At 45.3% G+C, this 17,441-nt stretch overlaps 4 protein-coding genes and 1 pseudogene across 7 annotated transcripts; 2 read left to right on the top strand and 3 right to left on the bottom strand.

Annotated features, from left to right (window-relative positions):
- The first annotated feature begins 198 nt into the window (after window positions 1–198).
- LOC148177003 (uncharacterized) lies at window positions 199–3,085 on the top strand. The gene is made up of 3 exons (XM_088032733.1): window positions 199–432; window positions 812–934; window positions 981–3,085. Exons 1-3 carry the CDS (start codon window positions 360–362, stop codon window positions 3,077–3,079), a joined length of 2,295 nt encoding a protein of 764 aa, XP_087888859.1. The 5' UTR covers window positions 199–359; the 3' UTR covers window positions 3,080–3,085.
- Window positions 3,082–4,410, bottom strand: LOC148177002 (uncharacterized; annotated as a pseudogene).
- Gug (arginine-glutamic acid dipeptide repeats grunge) lies at window positions 3,894–11,565 on the bottom strand. Of its 4 annotated transcripts, none has more exons than XM_088031822.1 (15): window positions 11,328–11,565; window positions 10,551–10,641; window positions 9,899–10,141; window positions 9,665–9,844; window positions 9,472–9,619; window positions 9,266–9,424; window positions 9,087–9,218; window positions 6,103–9,040; window positions 5,465–6,052; window positions 5,191–5,416; window positions 4,993–5,143; window positions 4,746–4,870; window positions 4,600–4,697; window positions 4,481–4,550; window positions 3,894–4,433 (listed from the first exon to the last, which is right to left on the bottom strand). In XM_088031822.1, the coding sequence occupies exons 2-14, from the start codon at window positions 10,608–10,610 to the stop codon at window positions 4,484–4,486; spliced, it is 5,115 nt and encodes a 1,704-aa protein (XP_087887948.1). In that variant the 5' UTR covers window positions 10,611–10,641; window positions 11,328–11,565; the 3' UTR covers window positions 3,894–4,433; window positions 4,481–4,483. The 4 variants fall into 4 exon arrangements, with proteins under 4 accessions (XP_087887948.1, XP_087887951.1, XP_087887949.1 ...); XM_088031825.1 differs by having other exon boundaries at window positions 4,600–4,679; XM_088031823.1 differs by having other exon boundaries at window positions 4,746–4,861.
- Window positions 11,566–11,968: 403 nt separating this feature from the next.
- Window positions 11,969–16,793, top strand: Vps50 (vacuolar protein sorting 50). The gene is made up of 11 exons (XM_088032528.1): window positions 11,969–12,120; window positions 12,167–12,355; window positions 12,402–12,713; window positions 12,763–12,951; window positions 12,998–13,216; window positions 13,266–14,222; window positions 14,266–14,565; window positions 15,911–16,069; window positions 16,123–16,244; window positions 16,291–16,480; window positions 16,528–16,793. Exons 1-11 carry the CDS (start codon window positions 12,076–12,078, stop codon window positions 16,642–16,644), a joined length of 2,799 nt encoding a protein of 932 aa, XP_087888654.1. The 5' UTR covers window positions 11,969–12,075; the 3' UTR covers window positions 16,645–16,793.
- On the bottom strand, window positions 14,554–15,888 carry Trmt6 (tRNA methyltransferase 6 non-catalytic subunit). Its single transcript, XM_088032529.1, has one exon. It carries the CDS (start codon window positions 15,752–15,754, stop codon window positions 14,582–14,584), a length of 1,173 nt encoding a protein of 390 aa, XP_087888655.1. The 5' UTR covers window positions 15,755–15,888; the 3' UTR covers window positions 14,554–14,581.
- Window positions 16,794–17,441: the final 648 nt, after the last annotated feature.

The following is a 17,441-nucleotide window of genomic DNA, read 5'->3' as shown; positions in this document are numbered from 1 at the left end:
CAACACGTGTCTTCACCGAAAAGTTCTTCCGTCGTTTTTATTTCGAAGATAAAAATCCAAAAAAGTTACAGTCAAAGGTGGCTAAGGAATGATGGCATCTCGCTTTTTCGTCGTGGGCAAGAAAGAGAAAAAGAAAGTAGTTGTTTTTAAACTTCGCGGCAAATCTAGGGTCTTTAGTAATTAGAAGTTGGTGGCGTAACTGTCATTAACGTCAAATGTGTCAGATTGACAAAATAATGCACGTGTTTAACTATTTTTTCGTATTATAGTACAAATAACAAACAACTAATTTAATATTTCACATTTTTAGACGTGTCGCTTTTTATTTATTTACGTTTTACTGAAAATTGTGGTGAACAATGTCGATGTTGGCGGAGCGCAAAGTTAAACAGAGGTGGTCGCTGAACCCCCGAGGGAAAGACTGGAGCGAAGGTAATTTTTAGTTGCAAACGTTTCGTCCTATTAGTGGACATCTTCAGATTTTGAGGGCCCCAACATTTGACAACTAAAAGTGAGGTTATGTCATATTTTTTTTACGAAATTTAATGAAATGACTAGAGATTGGGACTCAGGTCACTTGATTTGACGATAGTTACAAAATATTGCGTCAGTTTTTATTCATGGGAGCCCCAAATACAGTTTTCGCATCATGGAAAAGTGGGGTTATGTTTATTCGATTTTGTGAAAAACTCGTTTTTTTGAATTCCTAACGCGGAGATCGTGTTGATAACGTTTTCATTTTTCATAATCTTAAAACCGGCGTCAAAACACGTTTGTAACGAAAAGTGAGGTTATGTTTTTATTTTTCCAGATTCCAATAAGTTCGGACAGAAAATGCTCGAGAAAATGGGCTGGTCGAAGGGCAAAGGCCTGGGCCCCAAAGAAAACGGAATTGTCGACCACGTGAAAGTCTCCTACAAAAACGACAGCAAAGGTGCCCCATAGCCAGATTTTACCTCTTTCTAACGGCTAGTTTCCAGGTATGGGCTATAAAGACAGCAACGATCAATGGACGGAACACGACACGAACTTCAACGCCCTACTTCAGTCGTTGTCAGGGGCTGCGCCCCCTGAAAAAGACATGAAACTTTCATCTTTAGAAAAAAAATCGCAGAGCTCCAGAGTGCGAGTTCATTATAAGAAGTTCACGCGCGGGAAGGATTTAAGTCGTTGCAGCCAAAAGGATTTGGCCAATATTTTCGGAAAGAAGAGTTTTAACGTTACGGAAGTCCCCATTGAGGAGGAAAAGGAAGAAAAAGAAGAAACGAAGTCCGACGGGTTTTACGGTGGGGGCTCAATGTTCGATTATTTCAAAAAGAAGTTACCAAATTATGGTAAAAGTAATGGTTTTGTGGTTGGCAGCAATGGTGTTTTGAAGTGCGAGTCGGATGAAGAAGAGCCACGTGTCGTGTTTGGATTTGGGTTTGAGAAGAAGCGGAAAGGAGAGGAGATGAATGGGACACCGAAAAAGAAGAAGAAAGAGGAAGAAGATGAGAAGGGGCTGAGCAACCCCGCTTTTGATCCCCTTTTCAACAATATTGTTTTGAAGAAGCACGTGCTCAATACTATTGAAGAAGAAACTGAGGAGACGCGCTTAGAAGAAGAAAAAGAAGAAATAACAACGAAAAAGAAGCGAGGAAAGACTGAAGAAATTGAAGAGGAAACGACAGTCACTGTCAAGAAGAAGAAAAAGAAGAAAAACACCTTCGACAACCCGAATTTCGACGAAAAGGAAGACAGCGATGCTCCTCCAAATGACACCTACGAGGTTAAAAGGAAGAAGAAGAAAGACAAAAACGCATCAATTCTTGATAATCCGTCTTTTGACATCTCCGATGGCTGTCAAAACGGATCCAACCCCTCCTATGAGGTCGAAAGGAAGAACAAGAAAGACAAAATCGCATCAGCTCTTGACAATCCGTCTTTCGAAATCTCTGACAGCTGTCAAAACGGTACCAACGACATTTATGAGGTTAAACGGAAGAAGAAAAACAAAAGCGCGTCAGCTCTTGACAATCCATCTTTTGACATCTCCGACGTTAGTCAAAACGGATTCAATGCCTCCTACGAGGTGAAAAGGAAAAAGATGAAAGATAAATGTCTAGCCGCCCTTGACAATCCGACTTTCGATGTGTCTGACAGCCGTCAAGATGCTCCAAACGACGCTTTCGAGGTCAAAAGAAATAAGAAAATCGTGTCAGATATGACAGATAGTCCACATGTCAAAAGCAACGGATTTGAAAATGCGAATTTTGACAATAATTTTGAAGTCAAAAGGAAGAAAAAACGTGACCGTATGGCGATTGACAACCCGAATTTCGACATGTCAAATTGTCACGACAGCTACGTCGATAGTACTTTCGAGGTGAAAAGGAAGAAAAAAGACAAAAACGCGTCGGCTCTTGACAATCCGTCTTTTAACATGTCTAGTGGTTGTCAAAACGGATCCAACGCCTCCTATGAGGTTGAAAGGAAGAAAAAAGAGAAGAGCTCGTCAGCTCTCGACAATCCAACTTTTGAAGACTCTCTTCAGAAAAACGAAACCAGTGCTTTAGACGAGCCCAGTTTTGATCTGATCCTCAACGTCTCCAACACTCCAGTTGCCCCCAAGCCCCCGAAGAAATCTTCTTCAGTAAAACGCAGAAAAAGTGTCAGATTCAGCGACGTCAACGAAGAAAGAATCATCCCAAACAACGAAGATCTGGCGAACCGCAACGACCTCTTCGACATCAACTCGAGAGTCATCGCCAGCGGTTTGAAAGACACTCTAGATCTGGATGAGATATCAAAGAAACTCGACGGCTTTCAAGCGGAGGTCGAAAACGACATCAACGAAGCCAAAGTCTGCAGATACGTGGGGGAGGTTGGCAACCCTGCCGGCGAGAACGAGAAAGTCCCCGAAGGAACTCGACTCAAATTCAGGTTTGCCAACTTTGGGCGTTCGCCGTCGTACCTCAGCCAGAAGGGCACGAAAGCGAAAAGCTCGTACAAACATTTAATCAAAGGGGATATTATTTTGGGGTTCAATAACACGAATTTGCACGAGATTGTAGGTTATGGTGTCAATAAAACAAAGTAAAAATTATTTTGGTTTTATTTCATCGAAGTTGCCTGTTCGTATGTTGGTACCTCGTCGTGATTGGTGGGTTTGGGGAGGTTCACAGCGATACTGTACAGTGGTGGGGGGTCGTTTTTCGGGGCGCCATCTATGAACGATGTTAGTAATAATTTTGGTGACGTCACGAATTAAACTCACTGTTTCGGTTGTTGTAAGACTCCATCAGGTTCATCGCGTGTGTATCAGCGTCGTCCACAGCGACTGTGTTTGTTGGTCGTTTACGACAACACCAACAGATGCACCGGTAAAGGAATAAGAGAGCGAGGATTCCTAGCCTGGAAAAGGGCGGGATATATGAAAATAACGGGGCGGTTAAGAGGAGGAGGTACACTATGTAGATTTTGTACCAAAAACGCAACGAACTGAAGTACTTGAGGTCGTGTTTGCTACAACAGCCTTCTTTACAGCACACTTCTTCGTTGTAGCAGTAGTAGGGCTGCAGCTGCAGGAAGACATCGTCGAAGTGGCAGAGGCGGAGCAGAGGGGTCTAGAAAGGGGACTGTCTATATGGTAAGAGAGAGAGGGGAGTGTTACCGAGGGCGTTGACATTGCGAGATTTTGGCAGGAATTTAGTTGTCACGTTTGAAAGGGAGCAGGAGTGCCAACTTGAGAAAAATTCACGAAACAAATGAATATTATTTATTTCCAATATATGTACTAATATAGACAGTATACACATTTGAAACATTCTTTTGATATATTACACTCTCTAATATAAAAAGCTTTCCTGAAAAATATCTATCTTCTTTTTTAGAAAACGAAAAACAAAAAAAAATCTTTGGTAAAAAATTTATTTCTTTAAGATGAACAAAAATTTAAATAAAGACATAAATATATAAATAAAAGGTATGTAAATAAACAGTACCACAGATCAAAATCCTTTTCAGATCGTTAAGTAAAGCGATTGAAAACCTTAGCGAAATTTTAGTAACAAAGAAAATAACACTGAATTAAAAAAATATACACTTTTTACAGACAAAGAAAGCTAATCGTCGTATTGTATACCCGAATACAGGAAGACTGCCACAAAGTTAAAACCGCTAAAACTCAGAGAACCTTACTTATTTACAATTGGTCAAAATGAATATACACAGAAGACATCTTAACTCTGCATATAAAATTCGTCCAACTAGCTAAAAAAACACTAACATCAATACTTTGTATACAAAATTATTCTCTATGATTGCAAAACATACTTAAAAAATTAAAATCGTATATGAATAATATATCTCTTAAAACTTAGCGTATCCTATGCTTTCTTTAAAACTCTTCAAGTCGAGAACATTGTACATGATATAATTTGATTAGATCAGCACTGTAACTTGAACTTTAATTCTCAACCAAACAATGCTACCAACTTACATTTTATTGCCTTGAACCCCGCGCCGCCTCCTCCAATGCTCTCACTTTTAATTCGCGCTCCCTTTGTTGTCTAAAACTCACAAAATTAGTAAAACAAAAAAATATTACACAACACAAACCTTAAATACTCTTCATGTTGGGCAACTATAGAGGGATGCGGGGGAAACCTATCTCGTTCTAGTAACATTTGTCTTTGCAACTGTTCATGGGCGGCAGCCTGCAACCCATTCATGAAACAAACCCTTCATTATCACTCTTTTAATACCTGATGGGCCAACTGATCCGCGAAGGGCCGACCTAGAAGATCCGGGTGGTGGAGACCTAAGGGGGCATCACGACCCGGTATCATCCCCGGGCGGGGGTATCCAGGGCCACCTGAAGCTAATGACACTTTTAAAACATTAAACCGTTCGCGATTGGTTGCAAAATGAAGAGCAACAATCGGATTGGTTGCCATACGAAGACCAACCATCCGATTGGTTGCGGGAAATTTAAACTACTGGCTTTAGTACCTGGTAAAGGAAAACCTGCCGCCGCCGCAGCCGCCGCCTCCTGTTGCGCTTGTTGCTGCTGCGGATGCAGATGTAGATGTGTGTGCGCGTGGGTATGGGCATGGGTGTGCGCATGGTACTCCGGAGAAATCCCCGCCATTTGTAGCCGCACCTGCATCAAACACGTGACTATCAAACTAAAACAAGTCAAGTTGGTACCATTGGATCCGTGGCCAACGCGATTCGTTCAGCCTCTAATTGTGCAGCGTGGGCGGGGTGATGGGGGTGACCTGGAGGAGCCCCGGGAGGTCCGGGAGGAGCTGGAATCCCCAAACGTTCGAGTCGTTCTCTGTCAAGAGCGGAAGCCCCCGCTCCTGGGTAGAACGCCAAGTGATGAAGTGGAAGGCCGGGGCCGCCAGGGCCGGCAAGACCCGCCGCGGCATACCTACAACAAACATAAGAAAAGAACTAAAAGTGGGCGTGACAAACACACCTTCTCTGGATGTCCATCCAATGAGGATCCATCGGGTTGGGTGGTCCACGTATCCCTGACTTCATTAGCTCCTCCTTCATTCTCTCGTTCATTTCTCTCTCGCGGATTTCTCGTATTTCGCGTTCGCGTTTCTCTCGTTCCAAGTGCTCCAATTCTAAACGTTCGCGCGCTCCAGGACCGTACATGCTGTTAAGTTGGTATTGCATGATGGGGTCCATGACATGAGCAGGCGGTAGAAGAGATCTCTGCATGTGACCAGGGCTGAAACCAGCATGGGGGCGCGCGTACTCTGACAATTGCCTCAAAGCTGGCGTATCGTTGAAACCGGGTCGTGGGAACCGCTCATAAGGCGACGAGACAGTCTCCAGAGGCCCCCGGGATGGGGGCTTAATGTCCGGCTTCTCAGGCGTCGTAATTTTGCGCGCTTGGACCTGCTGCGCCCTCTCGCGCTCTTCACGTTCGCGTTCGGCTTGTTTCCGGAGACGCTCTTCGCGTTTGCGCGCCAATTTCGAATCAGGAACGGGCTTAAACGTCAGATCCGTCCGCGTGCACGAGTTGTAGTCGCCACGGTTCCAGTGGCGCAAGAATCTGTAAAAAAACTAGTTCATGTTTGTTCGACAAAAGTGTGATTCTCTTACATTGCAGACTGACTTCTGTGACATTCGGTGTCTTCCACTCGTGGCTCCGGTGATGGCCCCCTTGGCGGACCCGCCGGACTAGTCTGTCCCTCCTCTTCCACCACAGTCTCCGGCTCGGGCTCCACCTTAATCTCCTCAACGGGCGGAGCTTTGGGAGGCGGGGCGTTCATAGGACTCGTGCTCGGCGGATGCATCACTCCCTGTTGCATGTTCGCCGCCGCCTGCGCCGCATGAGCTCGCAAAGCGTCCAAAGAACTGTTTCCAGTCAACGGTTGCGCGTGATGCCCCATACTCGGTGGTTGTATCATCAAATGATGGGGGTTGCTCTGCGGTGGAGGCGGAGCTTTATGCATCCTCAACAACGGATTGGCCGGAGACAACCTATCATGATGATGGGTGTGGTGATGTGTGTGTTGGTGATTGGACGTGCTCGCCGAGTGATTGAGGTTCGACGTCGTGGTTTGCTGTTGAGACACGGGGGTGTGTGGCGAGCTCGATCGAACTGTTTTTTGGTTGACTTTATGCTGCACTGATTGGCTGGAGCTCGTGCTGGTGGAGTGGCTTATTGTGATAGAGTGACTAGATCCTCCTCCGTAACTTTGCTTTTCACTGCTGGCATGCACGGAGCTGTGGTGCGACGTGGACTGGTGGTGTGTCAAGGTCATTTCGTGGGTTGCATGGCGTTCGGCGCCATCGCCGTCGCTTTCGCGAATTTCTCGCTTCGCCGTCATGGTACTACTGGAAGTGTGTTGGGCTGAGAGAACCGTAGCGCTCACAGATTCGATAGTTTTCGCCAGTTCAGGACGCGTGGAAGGTGGAGGAATGGGATGGGGTTGGGGTACTGGATACGGATAAGGGTAAGGAAACGAGTACCCGGAGTATGGATGAGTGTGGAATTGGTGCATCGCGTGTAAGAACGACGGATGCATTAAATGCGATGGGTGGAGCGCGCCAGGGTACGTCGGTCCTGCAGCCTGCGATGGATGCATCGGTTGGGGCATTGAAGTAGGAGGCGGAGGTCCCGAACTCGGACTAATCAAATTAATCGCTGAATGCGGCGAGTTGGTTCCTGGAGGAGTCTGAGCAACGGGAGTAGGCGTGGTTGTGGTTTTCGGCGTTGGGCACTTTTCCGAAGAAACATGAGCAGGGCTCGTCCGATTTGTCGGCGGAGCCATCGCGAATTCCGCCTCTTTTTTGATTTCAATAGCTGGACCCGATGGTGGTCGTTCCGAACTCTGGCTCTGTGGCGGCGTTGGAAGATAACCGGGAACTTTAACATCCTTCAAACTCTGAAGAGGATCAGTACTCATGTGACTAGATGACGGTGGAATGAAAGTGGGTGTGGTGGAAGGCGGTAAAGGCTGTGAATAGTGGGGTGTAATTGGACCACTTTGACTGGAGGGCGTGTCTGGAACTTCTTGTTTAATTTTGAGATTCTGGGGCTCGTTCTGGTGGTTTTTATCCACGTTGCGAGGCGATTGTGGATGGGAATACATAAAGTAGTGGCTCATTGGAGGCGGTTGGGTGCCTCCGATGGTAACGAGGTTGCTTGATTGCATCAAACTTGGAAGCGGCGGTTGTCCGATAGATGTGGAATTGACCGGACCCAAATCTGTGCGTTCCGGGCGATCTATCCTCTCCGGTCGCTCGAGTTTCTCTACGCGTTTTTCCTCGTCGTAGTCGGTGGCGGAGGGGCGGTTGGCAGTAGTAGTCGGAGGTAACTGAGGGGGAATCACTGTGGGGATATTCAGAGGCGAAGGCTGATTTTGAGCACTTTGAGAGTTCCCCGAGAAGCTTTCACTCCTCGTTTGACTCGTCAATTCCATGGGCTCGTCACGAGGCTCTAGCTTTATAACGTTGGCTATAGGGTGGGCCAGTGGCGTCGGTTTAGTTTGGCTAAAGGAGAAATTCGGTTCTTGTTTCATGTCTTTAATGAAAGTAGAATGGTTCATTCCCACGATCTGCTCTTTGCCTCTTTCGTGCTGCTGACTCGTGTCCTTAAGATTCAAAGGATGGTTCCCTTGGGGATAATGGTTCAATACTGGTTCCTTCATGCTGAAGTTGATTTGATCCTTCATCATGTTCTGCGGTGTGAACACGTTCTCCTTGTACCCAGGATCCTCTTTCGGGTTCAAGTTAATAGCTTCGTTGCTCGATTCAACTTCTTCTTTAATCACAACTTTGTCCATAGTCACCACTTTGGGAATAATCAGTTCTGTTTTAAACTTCTCTGGAATTTCTTTCACTTCCTCTTTTACTTCTTTCTCACTCTTGGCGATCACAGGTTCAGGCTTGACTTCTTTCTTAACTCCTTCAGAGTTGAACTTCTCCTTTCCTTCCCCACTCTTTATCAAACTCTTCCTCTCATTTATGTCATCAGGCAATCGTATCGAAACATTCAGTGGCAACGGTTCGGCTGTGGGCGTCACCGCCTTCGCTGACACAATCACAGGAACCGATGGCGTGACTACTTTCTCCTCCTCCTTCTTCACGGTTTCCTGAGTTAGCACAGGTGTCGTGGGCGTAACCGCCACACTTGTCACCGCCTCTGCAGTCTCTGGTTCAGCCTCATTCGTCTCAACATCATCGTTGATAGACCCCGAGTCTGTAGTAACACTCGACGGACTCTCAGCTCTCTCTCTCTTTTTCTTAAACAATCCCAATTCTTTCTCATCCGTTTCCGTCTCATCCACTTTATCTTGAGTCCGTTTCCGGTTCTTTGACGGCGTCTCGGCTTTCTCCGATTTTCCTTTCTTTTTAGCAGGCGTGGCCGGGTTAGGAGTGGCCGTGTTTTTGTCCATTGGACTGTTTTGTTTGACTGGCGTTTTGGGTTCAGGCGTTTCCGTACCGCCTCTTTTAGGGCGGGCACGATTGGAGGTTTGTTCCTTTGCTGCTTTGTTGCGTGTGCGCATTCGCTGGGGGCTAGCGTCAGGGCTCTCTGCAACAATAAAAAAGTGGAGGGAGTGGTTTGTGGTGGAGCTTACCGATTGGAGGCGTGCCACTGATGGCAGCGGGGGCCGTCAATGGTGGAAGCTCGTTGGTCTTTTTCAAGTGGGCGCGGCAGTCCCAGCAGAGCAGCTGGCGGTCTTTGCCTCCGTGTTGCCAATCCTTGGAATCTAAAGGAACGTGTAAGAGGGGGTTGAAGTTGACGGTTGGTACGTACTTGTGGTAAAGCAATGAGAACAACGATATTGCGCCTCTCGGCTGTCACTATCATCCTCTGAGTTGTCGTCTTCGGTAACCGAGCTGGTTTCCCCAGGTTCCTTTCCTGGTTGGGGACTCGGCCGACTACTGTCGGTCTCAGCGGGGGTGCCGGTGCGCCCTATGCTCAGCATAAATGAAAATATCGGGATTATCTCGGGGACTTACCTGTTGCTGGGGGTTGATTATTACCTCCTCTACTGTTTCTCGTGTTACGGATTCTTCTCAGTGAGCCTTGCCGTCTTCTTCGGTGAGGTCTGTTGTTGTTAGCTCCTGGAGTCTTCTTCCACAAGTAATAGAATTCGACCAACTCGGGCTGTTGAATTAATTAGCGACCCCTGGTGATTGTGAAACAACTTACCGTGTCTCTGTGAGGTAGGAGGTCTTTCCTGATCCTGAAAAAGTTTTTCCCGAACTGCCTCAAACCTTTCACAAAACGTTTCGTCTCTTCTTCGCTCCACTTCTTATCGATGCCTTTGGGCACTGGGCATTTGACCAACGCCTGTAAAGCTTTACCTGGGTCGTAACCCGAGTCGTGCAACTGTAACAATATTTGTAGCTTTGTTTCTTTGGAGGGTTGTTGGGGCTAACGTACCACGTCTAATGCGTTGATGGTGGTGTCGTCTCTGGAAGCTGCGTTGGCACCGTCTTCAGGACATCCCCCGTCACACATCCCCGCAAAGGCGGCCATGGACCTCGCTGCTCGCAGATACATGAGCAGATCGGAGTCTAAAGTCATCGCAGGCACCCATCTTAGTTCTTCTCGGATTCTCGTTTGTTCAGGATCTGGAGAGAGGAGTTCAGGGGAAACACCTGGTCTGTACTCGGGTAACCGCGCCTGGTGTCGAAAAAAGATTAGACAATGATCGGGAAAGGTTATGTGTGATAAAAGAGAAGCGGAGAACAGAGTAGGCCGACAACAAGAGTATTACTTTAGTCCAAATCAAGACAGCTACAGGATCGTCGAAGTGGGGATGGAGTACTGGCGGGGTATATATACAAGTACTACAAGTACTATCGCAGTAGTAAAGTCTGGTTGCAGTTACGTCTTTAGTAAGTTCCAACCAGGTCTACCAACATGCTCGATGTATACAAAACAACCAAAATACCCCAAAGTCGTGCAATTTCGCCATGCCAATAGTACCGCCGAATCTAAAGATGCTAGAAGACCACCTCGAGCATTTCTAGTATCGGCTCTAATTTCGAATAAAAATTTTGAGTGTTACCGTGTTGTCGGTCTCACGTACATAAATATCTTTTACCTGGTTGCCGGGACCCACCCTAATCTCTCCTTGTGTCGTAGCCATTATTTTTTACCGTACCAGTAATTACATGTTTCTGGAAAAATAAGAAAACGGTTTAATCGTCACGCGAGGCGCTTAAATAACACAATTGCCCCCTCATCTTTTAATTAGCGCCGCCGCTGGTTACTAGCCTCCCCTACATCGCCATTATGCAAAGCTCCACCCACTCCCCACTCTAATTGTTTAATTGCCTCCCCTCCGGCGACATTACACTCGCCACCCTTGATATGAATTACGTGAGGTCAGTTCGTGGCTACTACGATCGGAACATTCCATGACGAAAATACATTTACGATGTGATTAAACGAAAAATCAATAACAGTGATGAATGATCAATTTCATCATGAAATGACATTTTAACGAGCGTGTTTATTTTTACTACCGAGTGATGACACCTTCGCCACTTCCACGCGAACAAAAGACGATCGTCAAATTACCGTAACAATTAACGGCGGATATCCGGCTACTAGATCGGATCAAAGACGCCGCAAAACAGCCCATCAAAGGGCCGTCAACGCACGCAATCATTAACAAATTAACCCGTTAATCCACCCCCCACCCCCGCACTTGTATACATAACAATTAACTTGTCAATCGAGATAATTAGCGCCGCAAACAAATGAGCGTCTGGCGTCTTATTTCCGGTACACAAAAATCAACGGTGGCTGCGACAGATATTGACAAAAGACACTCGAAAATGAGGAGATCTCCACGACTTACCTCAAAGCTGTCGCTACATAATAAATAAATGTCGGATGGAGCGATTGGCAGCGAAACGGGCTAGTTGGCGGCGGATTTTCCACAAAACGATGTCACCACACACAGCAGACACTATTTTACACACTTTTGGGGGTTGTTGAAGCCCCGAAAAGCACGAAATTGCACACAAAATATACCAATAGTGTTATCGATTCAGGCGGCCATTTTAACACGGCCTTCCTTGATTTGCTCGTCGCGGAACTGCGCCGCTGGCGGCATCTGGCGGACGCCACGCGGCCGACGCACACAAACAACGCAAATTTAATTTAAACCCACACACAACAACTATTGTTATTTTTAATAAACACTCATTACAATAAAAAAATAAAAATAATCAATTTTTCGTTAATTTTAAAACCATTTTTAATAAAAAAGTTGTAGCGACACCTGTCCGTCAATAGCCGCACCTTGCCGTTTTTGCCGCAGAATCCAAAAAAATCAAAATTAAAACTTAAAAAAATTAATGATACTATTATCAAACTTACCAATCTGCAACTAAAAACACTCAAAATAAAAAAACTTGTTATTTTAACAGTTTTAATTAATTTTGGCGTGTTAGTCTTACAGGTTTCTTCTTTTTGAAGTGTCATTTTTTTAACAGCTGTCATCTGTCATCTCGGACGTGAGCTGTCATGGTTATGAATGTGATGTAAATAAATAATTATTAATTCCGTTCACAAGTTAACAGTTAGGTGTTAATTGTGTAAAAATGGACGAGCTGAAGCACAAAATTCTCGGTCTAATCTCCAAACAGGTTAGTTTTTTCCCCAAGATAGCCCCCTTGTGACGTCACGTTTTAGTCTCCTAAGATACCCTCCATGGGTTTTTCTGACGCCAACTACCACTTCCCCCAAACTGAGAATCTTTCCATTAACAGTAAAACAGTCGCTGAAACAGACCGTCCAGCCGACCAGGAGATTTTAGAAAGCATAGAAGCGGCTTATTTTTCCATGAAAGATGATTTCGACATCTGCAGATTTGAGCTTGGGGTAACCGCCCCAGATAACCCCTCTCGGGACTAATTTCATATTTTAGAAACTCCCGGAAGTGTTAGAGTGTGATCAAATTCAACGCGACTTCAAGAATCTCAAACAACAACACCAAGTTGTGTCAAAAAAAGTCCTCCAATTGATCCTTGAACACCAAAGCGGCTGCAACGAGGAGTTTGAGAAAGTCCTTGAGATTTTGGAGGAAGTCAAGGACACGCTGGAGTTCTGTAAAGACAGTCGAAAGAAGTTGAACGTGGCGGCGAATCAGTTCAAAGCCTGCTTGGGGTTGTTGGCGAACTACCGCAAGCGGAAATTGGCGCAGAATTTGCTTAATAATCTCAAAATGATCAAACATCTGGTAAGATTTGTGGTTATGTTGAATGTGACACTTTGAGGTTATGTTACAGCACAGTTTTGATCAGCGTCTCCAAGTGTTATTGAGCGAGGAGGACTACGCGGGGGCTATCATAGAGTTGAAGAAATGTCACAAGATCGCCACTAATTACCGGCATTTTAGCTGCGTCGCCGCGCTCACGTACAAATTACAGGAAACTCTGGAGAATACTGATGGACAGTTGGACCGAGTGTTGTCGCAGGTGCGTTGCCGGGCCCCCTTGCTCGAGCTCATTTTCTTGTTTCCAGACGTGTTACCACTTCGATCCCGATCGTTACAGGAAGTTGCTCCTAGCGTACAGTTTATTAGAGCGCTCGGAGATTTCAATGATTGACAATCTGCACGTGCATTACATCACGGCGATTTATAACACGTCGCTGAACGTGGTGCACTCGTATGTGAGCTCTCCGGAGGTGCTGGAGAACCCCGACACTAGCGGGAAGAACCCTTACAAGACCCTCTGCCAGGTGAGCCCCCAGGTGTCTCTCTTCTCTATGTCTTTGAGTTTCTTTTCAGAGCGTGGCGACGGACGTCTTCATCCCCTGTCTCGTCAGCCTCTGCAAAGTCTTATTCAAGATCGTCCTCAGCTACTACCAACTTATAAAATGGCACTACGACCAGGAGCCCGACGCCGACGGCACCATCAACCGCGAGAAGCTCGACCACAACCTCACGAAAATCTGGGACGATGTTCAGCGCAAAGTTTCAAGTCTCCTCCTCAACGCGGATTTGGCCTCTTATAAGTTCGACCAGTTCGTGCAGGTCCTCGGGGTCGTCCACCGTCTCATCCAAGTTGGTGAAGAGTTCTGTTTGAGTAAATCCGAGGACTTACAGGAGTCCATCCGCAAACAAAGCGTCAACTACTTCAAAAACTACCACGTCCAGAGACTCGAAGAACTGAAGATCTTCCTCGAGAACGAAATGTGGGAGATCTGCCCGGTGAAACCGACGTTCACGATCCTGCAGCTCCAGGAGTTCAAGTCGTTGCGGTCGATTTTGAAGACCTTCAAGTATAGACCGCCTCCTGGGGCCACTTATTCGACGACTTCGACGGAGTGCTGCTCTTCAAATCATTCCCAAGACGGAAGTAGTATCGTCGGGAACTACTTCGTGCGGTACGCGGAGAGTGGGACTCCTTTTGATTCGGGACTGGATGAGACCATCATCGAAGAGGATATCCTAGCGCTGGAAAACGACGCGTCTGGGTACTTCTCCGAGGAGAGCGAAGACGAGGCTGAGGACTTCGCTGATGACTACCCCGAGGAGTCCACTCAAGTCGCGAAAAAGAAGGAAAAGAACAACAAACAAACGCTTATTTTAACCAATACGACTCTCTCGGTGCTCCGCCAGATGGGGAAGTACCTCCAGATGTCACGCCTACTCAAACCAATAGCCTATCAGATCATTAGTTGCATGAACCAACTGTTCGATTTCTACCTCTATTCAGTCCACTTGTTCTTTGCGTCAGATCTGGTAAGTTACAAAATCTCACCTTCAAACTCTGACGATTTTTTAGTCGGTCGCCAGCAACGCTCTCTACTCCTCCGAGCTCACCACGACCTTGAAAAAGATCTCCGAAACGCTAGTATCCGACTTCGAAGCACCGCCCACCGAAAACGGGTCTAAAATCGTTCGCCCCGCCCTCTCTCCAATGGTCAATCTCACCCGCCCCGAAGCTCTCCACGGATTGGCCGAGCGCATCGTGGGCGTGGAAAGCGTCGTTTTTCTAGCGAGACAATACGAGTATTTGCAGGAGTTCCTCGAATACTTGGTTCCGCCCACAAATAAAACAATGTTGCAACAGTTTTTCTCACAGGTAAGTTTTATTAAAATCAAGTTAGTTTATGTGCCGTGAGAATGTAACCGCCACTTGACATATTGACTTCTGGATGAGTCCGATCGGGGAGTACTTGATAACTGCGCATAAAATTGTTCACAACGCGAATGTAGATAAAATCGAGGCGTTCTTTGAGGTGGTTGTACAAATCTAGGAGCGGCTCGCGTGATTGGTTGAAGACGACGAGGTACCGCCCTCCTTTGAGGAACTTCGCTAGTTGGTCGACGAGCGAAATGGGGTGTTCCTTTGAGGCGATGACGAGGGAATCAACGCCCGTTTCGAGTAGTGGGCACGCCCTCTCATTGTCGAGTTGCCAGCTCGGTTTCTTAGGCTCCTCCTCTACTTTCATTTTCTTCGATTCGGGCTCCTCCTTCTTCTGATAAAAACACCTTAGAACTGAATACAAATTGACGTTGATACAGCGCTCCAGCTGTTCCTTGGGAAACTTCATCGCGACTATCGCACTTTTCTGACATTCGTTACCGGGATGGAGGTGGATTAAGTGGGCGGAGTTATCAGGACCGAGTTGGTGGAGCAGTGCCGCTGGGAGGAGTCCAGATGTGCCGCTGTCGTACAATAAATGCGTGCCTTCCGATTGGATGTTGGAATAAATGATAATTTGTGATAGGTCGTCGATTCGGATTCCGAGCGTTTTGCTCGGATCCTGTCGATAGAACATTGTTGCCAATAGACGGATCGTGGGGCGCCGAATTTGCACATACTCAAAGTACTTCTTCTCTTTCTTTTTCATGTATTTTTCTTGGCTGTACTCAGTCTTGGAGTTGAACGTTTTGGAATTAGAAATGAGCTTCTCCACGATGTTGTTTGAGTTGAGTTCTTCAGATTTCAACTTGGAGATGTCTGCAGTGGTGAGGTTTTGGGATTGACCGTCGTCGGTGATATTGCGGTTGTCGGCGCCACTCTTCTCGATGTTTATCGATAGAATTGAGGGGATTTCATCGACTTTTTCGAGAGTGAAAAGTTTTTTATTACCTGGAAAGTTCTTCATTTGGAAAGTGTCTGAATATTTCTCCCCGACGACGTTGTCCATTTCCAGGTTAAAACTACCGAGGGAGAGTGTGCCATGGTCCTTCAGTTTGTGGAGTTTGGTGTAGCCCTGGCGCTGGACAATTAAAAAATCGCCGACTTTTATCGTGTTGTCATCCATGCTTTCATGGAGGTTATGTTTACATGACAGGTGACGTATGACAACGACAGAGACACAAATTGATGAGTGCGACAGAGATAGAAATACGCAGTGTCGCCAACTGTACTTTACTAAACACCCTAGAAGATTTGAATTTGAGTATTTTTCAATTTTCAGAACATTACTAGCGCCAAAGACTTGCGGAAGCCGATTTACATGGCCGTGGGGGCCCAGGCTTTCGATCTCCGACAGATTCTTCTCTCCATGTCAAAGATAAATTGGGAGGTTAAAGAGGTCATGTCGCAACACAACGCTTATATCGACCTCATTTTGAGGGTAAAACTCGGAGAAGTCCTGTCGTAGCTACAAACTACAAAATGATTTTCCAGGAGGTGCAGATTTTCACTTTGAGGTTAGAAGAAGTCGCGACCAAAGTCCCAGTATGCATTGAAGTCTCCCATTCGTTATGGGAAAGTATTTCTCACATAATCACCCACACGTTGGTCCAAGGGTACCTTTTTTCTAGTTTCTTTTATTCTTAATTTAGGGACTTTTAGTTTTAGTGAAGCCAAGAAGTGTTCAAATGGGGGGCGCGCTCTCATGCAACTTGATTTCATCCAATTTCTTTCAAAATTCGAGAAAATGGCTGGTTTAAGGCCCGTCCCTCATCGTGAATACGTTGAAAATTACGTTAAAGCTTATTATTTACCAGAGCCGGAACTCGAGAAGTGGATTAAGGACCATTCAGTGAGTTTTTGTAAAAGAGAGGTTATGTTACTTTTTTTGGGTTCTAGGAGTATTCTTCAAAACACTTGTTTGGTCTGGTGAGTTGCGCATGCCAGAGTAACAAGAAGACTAGACAGAGATTATTACAAGTAATAGAGGAGGTAGAGAAGCAAGGAGACAGGTAGCTGGGGGCGCCGGAGGCCCCTGTTAATGTGATATTATAGTTTAATTTAAGAAGACTAATAGACAGGTATTTCCTTATTTTTTAACACGTTTATTGAATTTTGAGTTTATTTTATTTGGCACAAAGTGACATAATAATGATGGAATTGTTGACAAAGGAGGTTTTATTATCCATGTCCTTGAAAGATCCCTTCAAAATCCCTATACTTTGGACTTGGATTTTACTCGACGGCCAAATTAGACTAAATTGAGTAGTACTAATTATTGAGATAAATAAGTCATAAAGAGATTACATCTTAGTCTAATTATTGTGACTAGAATCGACTAAATTGACTAAAATTAAAATTGGACTTAATTGGACTCGATCAGCGTCTAAATTACACCAGCAGAGATATTTCATGACTTAATTTGATTTCAATTTGCCTAAATTAACTGGACTGATTAATTTTGATTAGATAGATCTATACTAAATTAGACTAATTAAACTACTAAATTTGACTAATCTAAGTGAAATGAACTAATTAGACCAATTCCAACCGTCTTAATTACACTAGCAGAGATATTTTACGAGTTTTTGTACTAAATTTTGGACATAATTGGACTCAATTTGATTTAAATTATTCCAGATGCAGGTCGTTCACTAAATGTCAAAAGTCTATCTGCATCAAAGGAGATCTACATTAAATTCGACTAATTTAGACAATGAAATACAATTAAATTTGACTAATTGAACCTAATGAGGCTAATTCCAATCGTCGTCTGAATTACGCTAGTACTAAAAACTAAAAAGTTTCTGTAC

Source organism: Gnatocerus cornutus, chromosome 3 (assembly GCF_029298725.1).
Source record: "Gnatocerus cornutus isolate USDA-ARS CGAHR chromosome 3, icGnaCorn1.1, whole genome shotgun sequence".
NCBI classification, from domain to species: domain Eukaryota; kingdom Metazoa; phylum Arthropoda; class Insecta; order Coleoptera; family Tenebrionidae; genus Gnatocerus; species Gnatocerus cornutus.
This window is presented reverse-complemented; position numbering and strand designations above follow the sequence as displayed.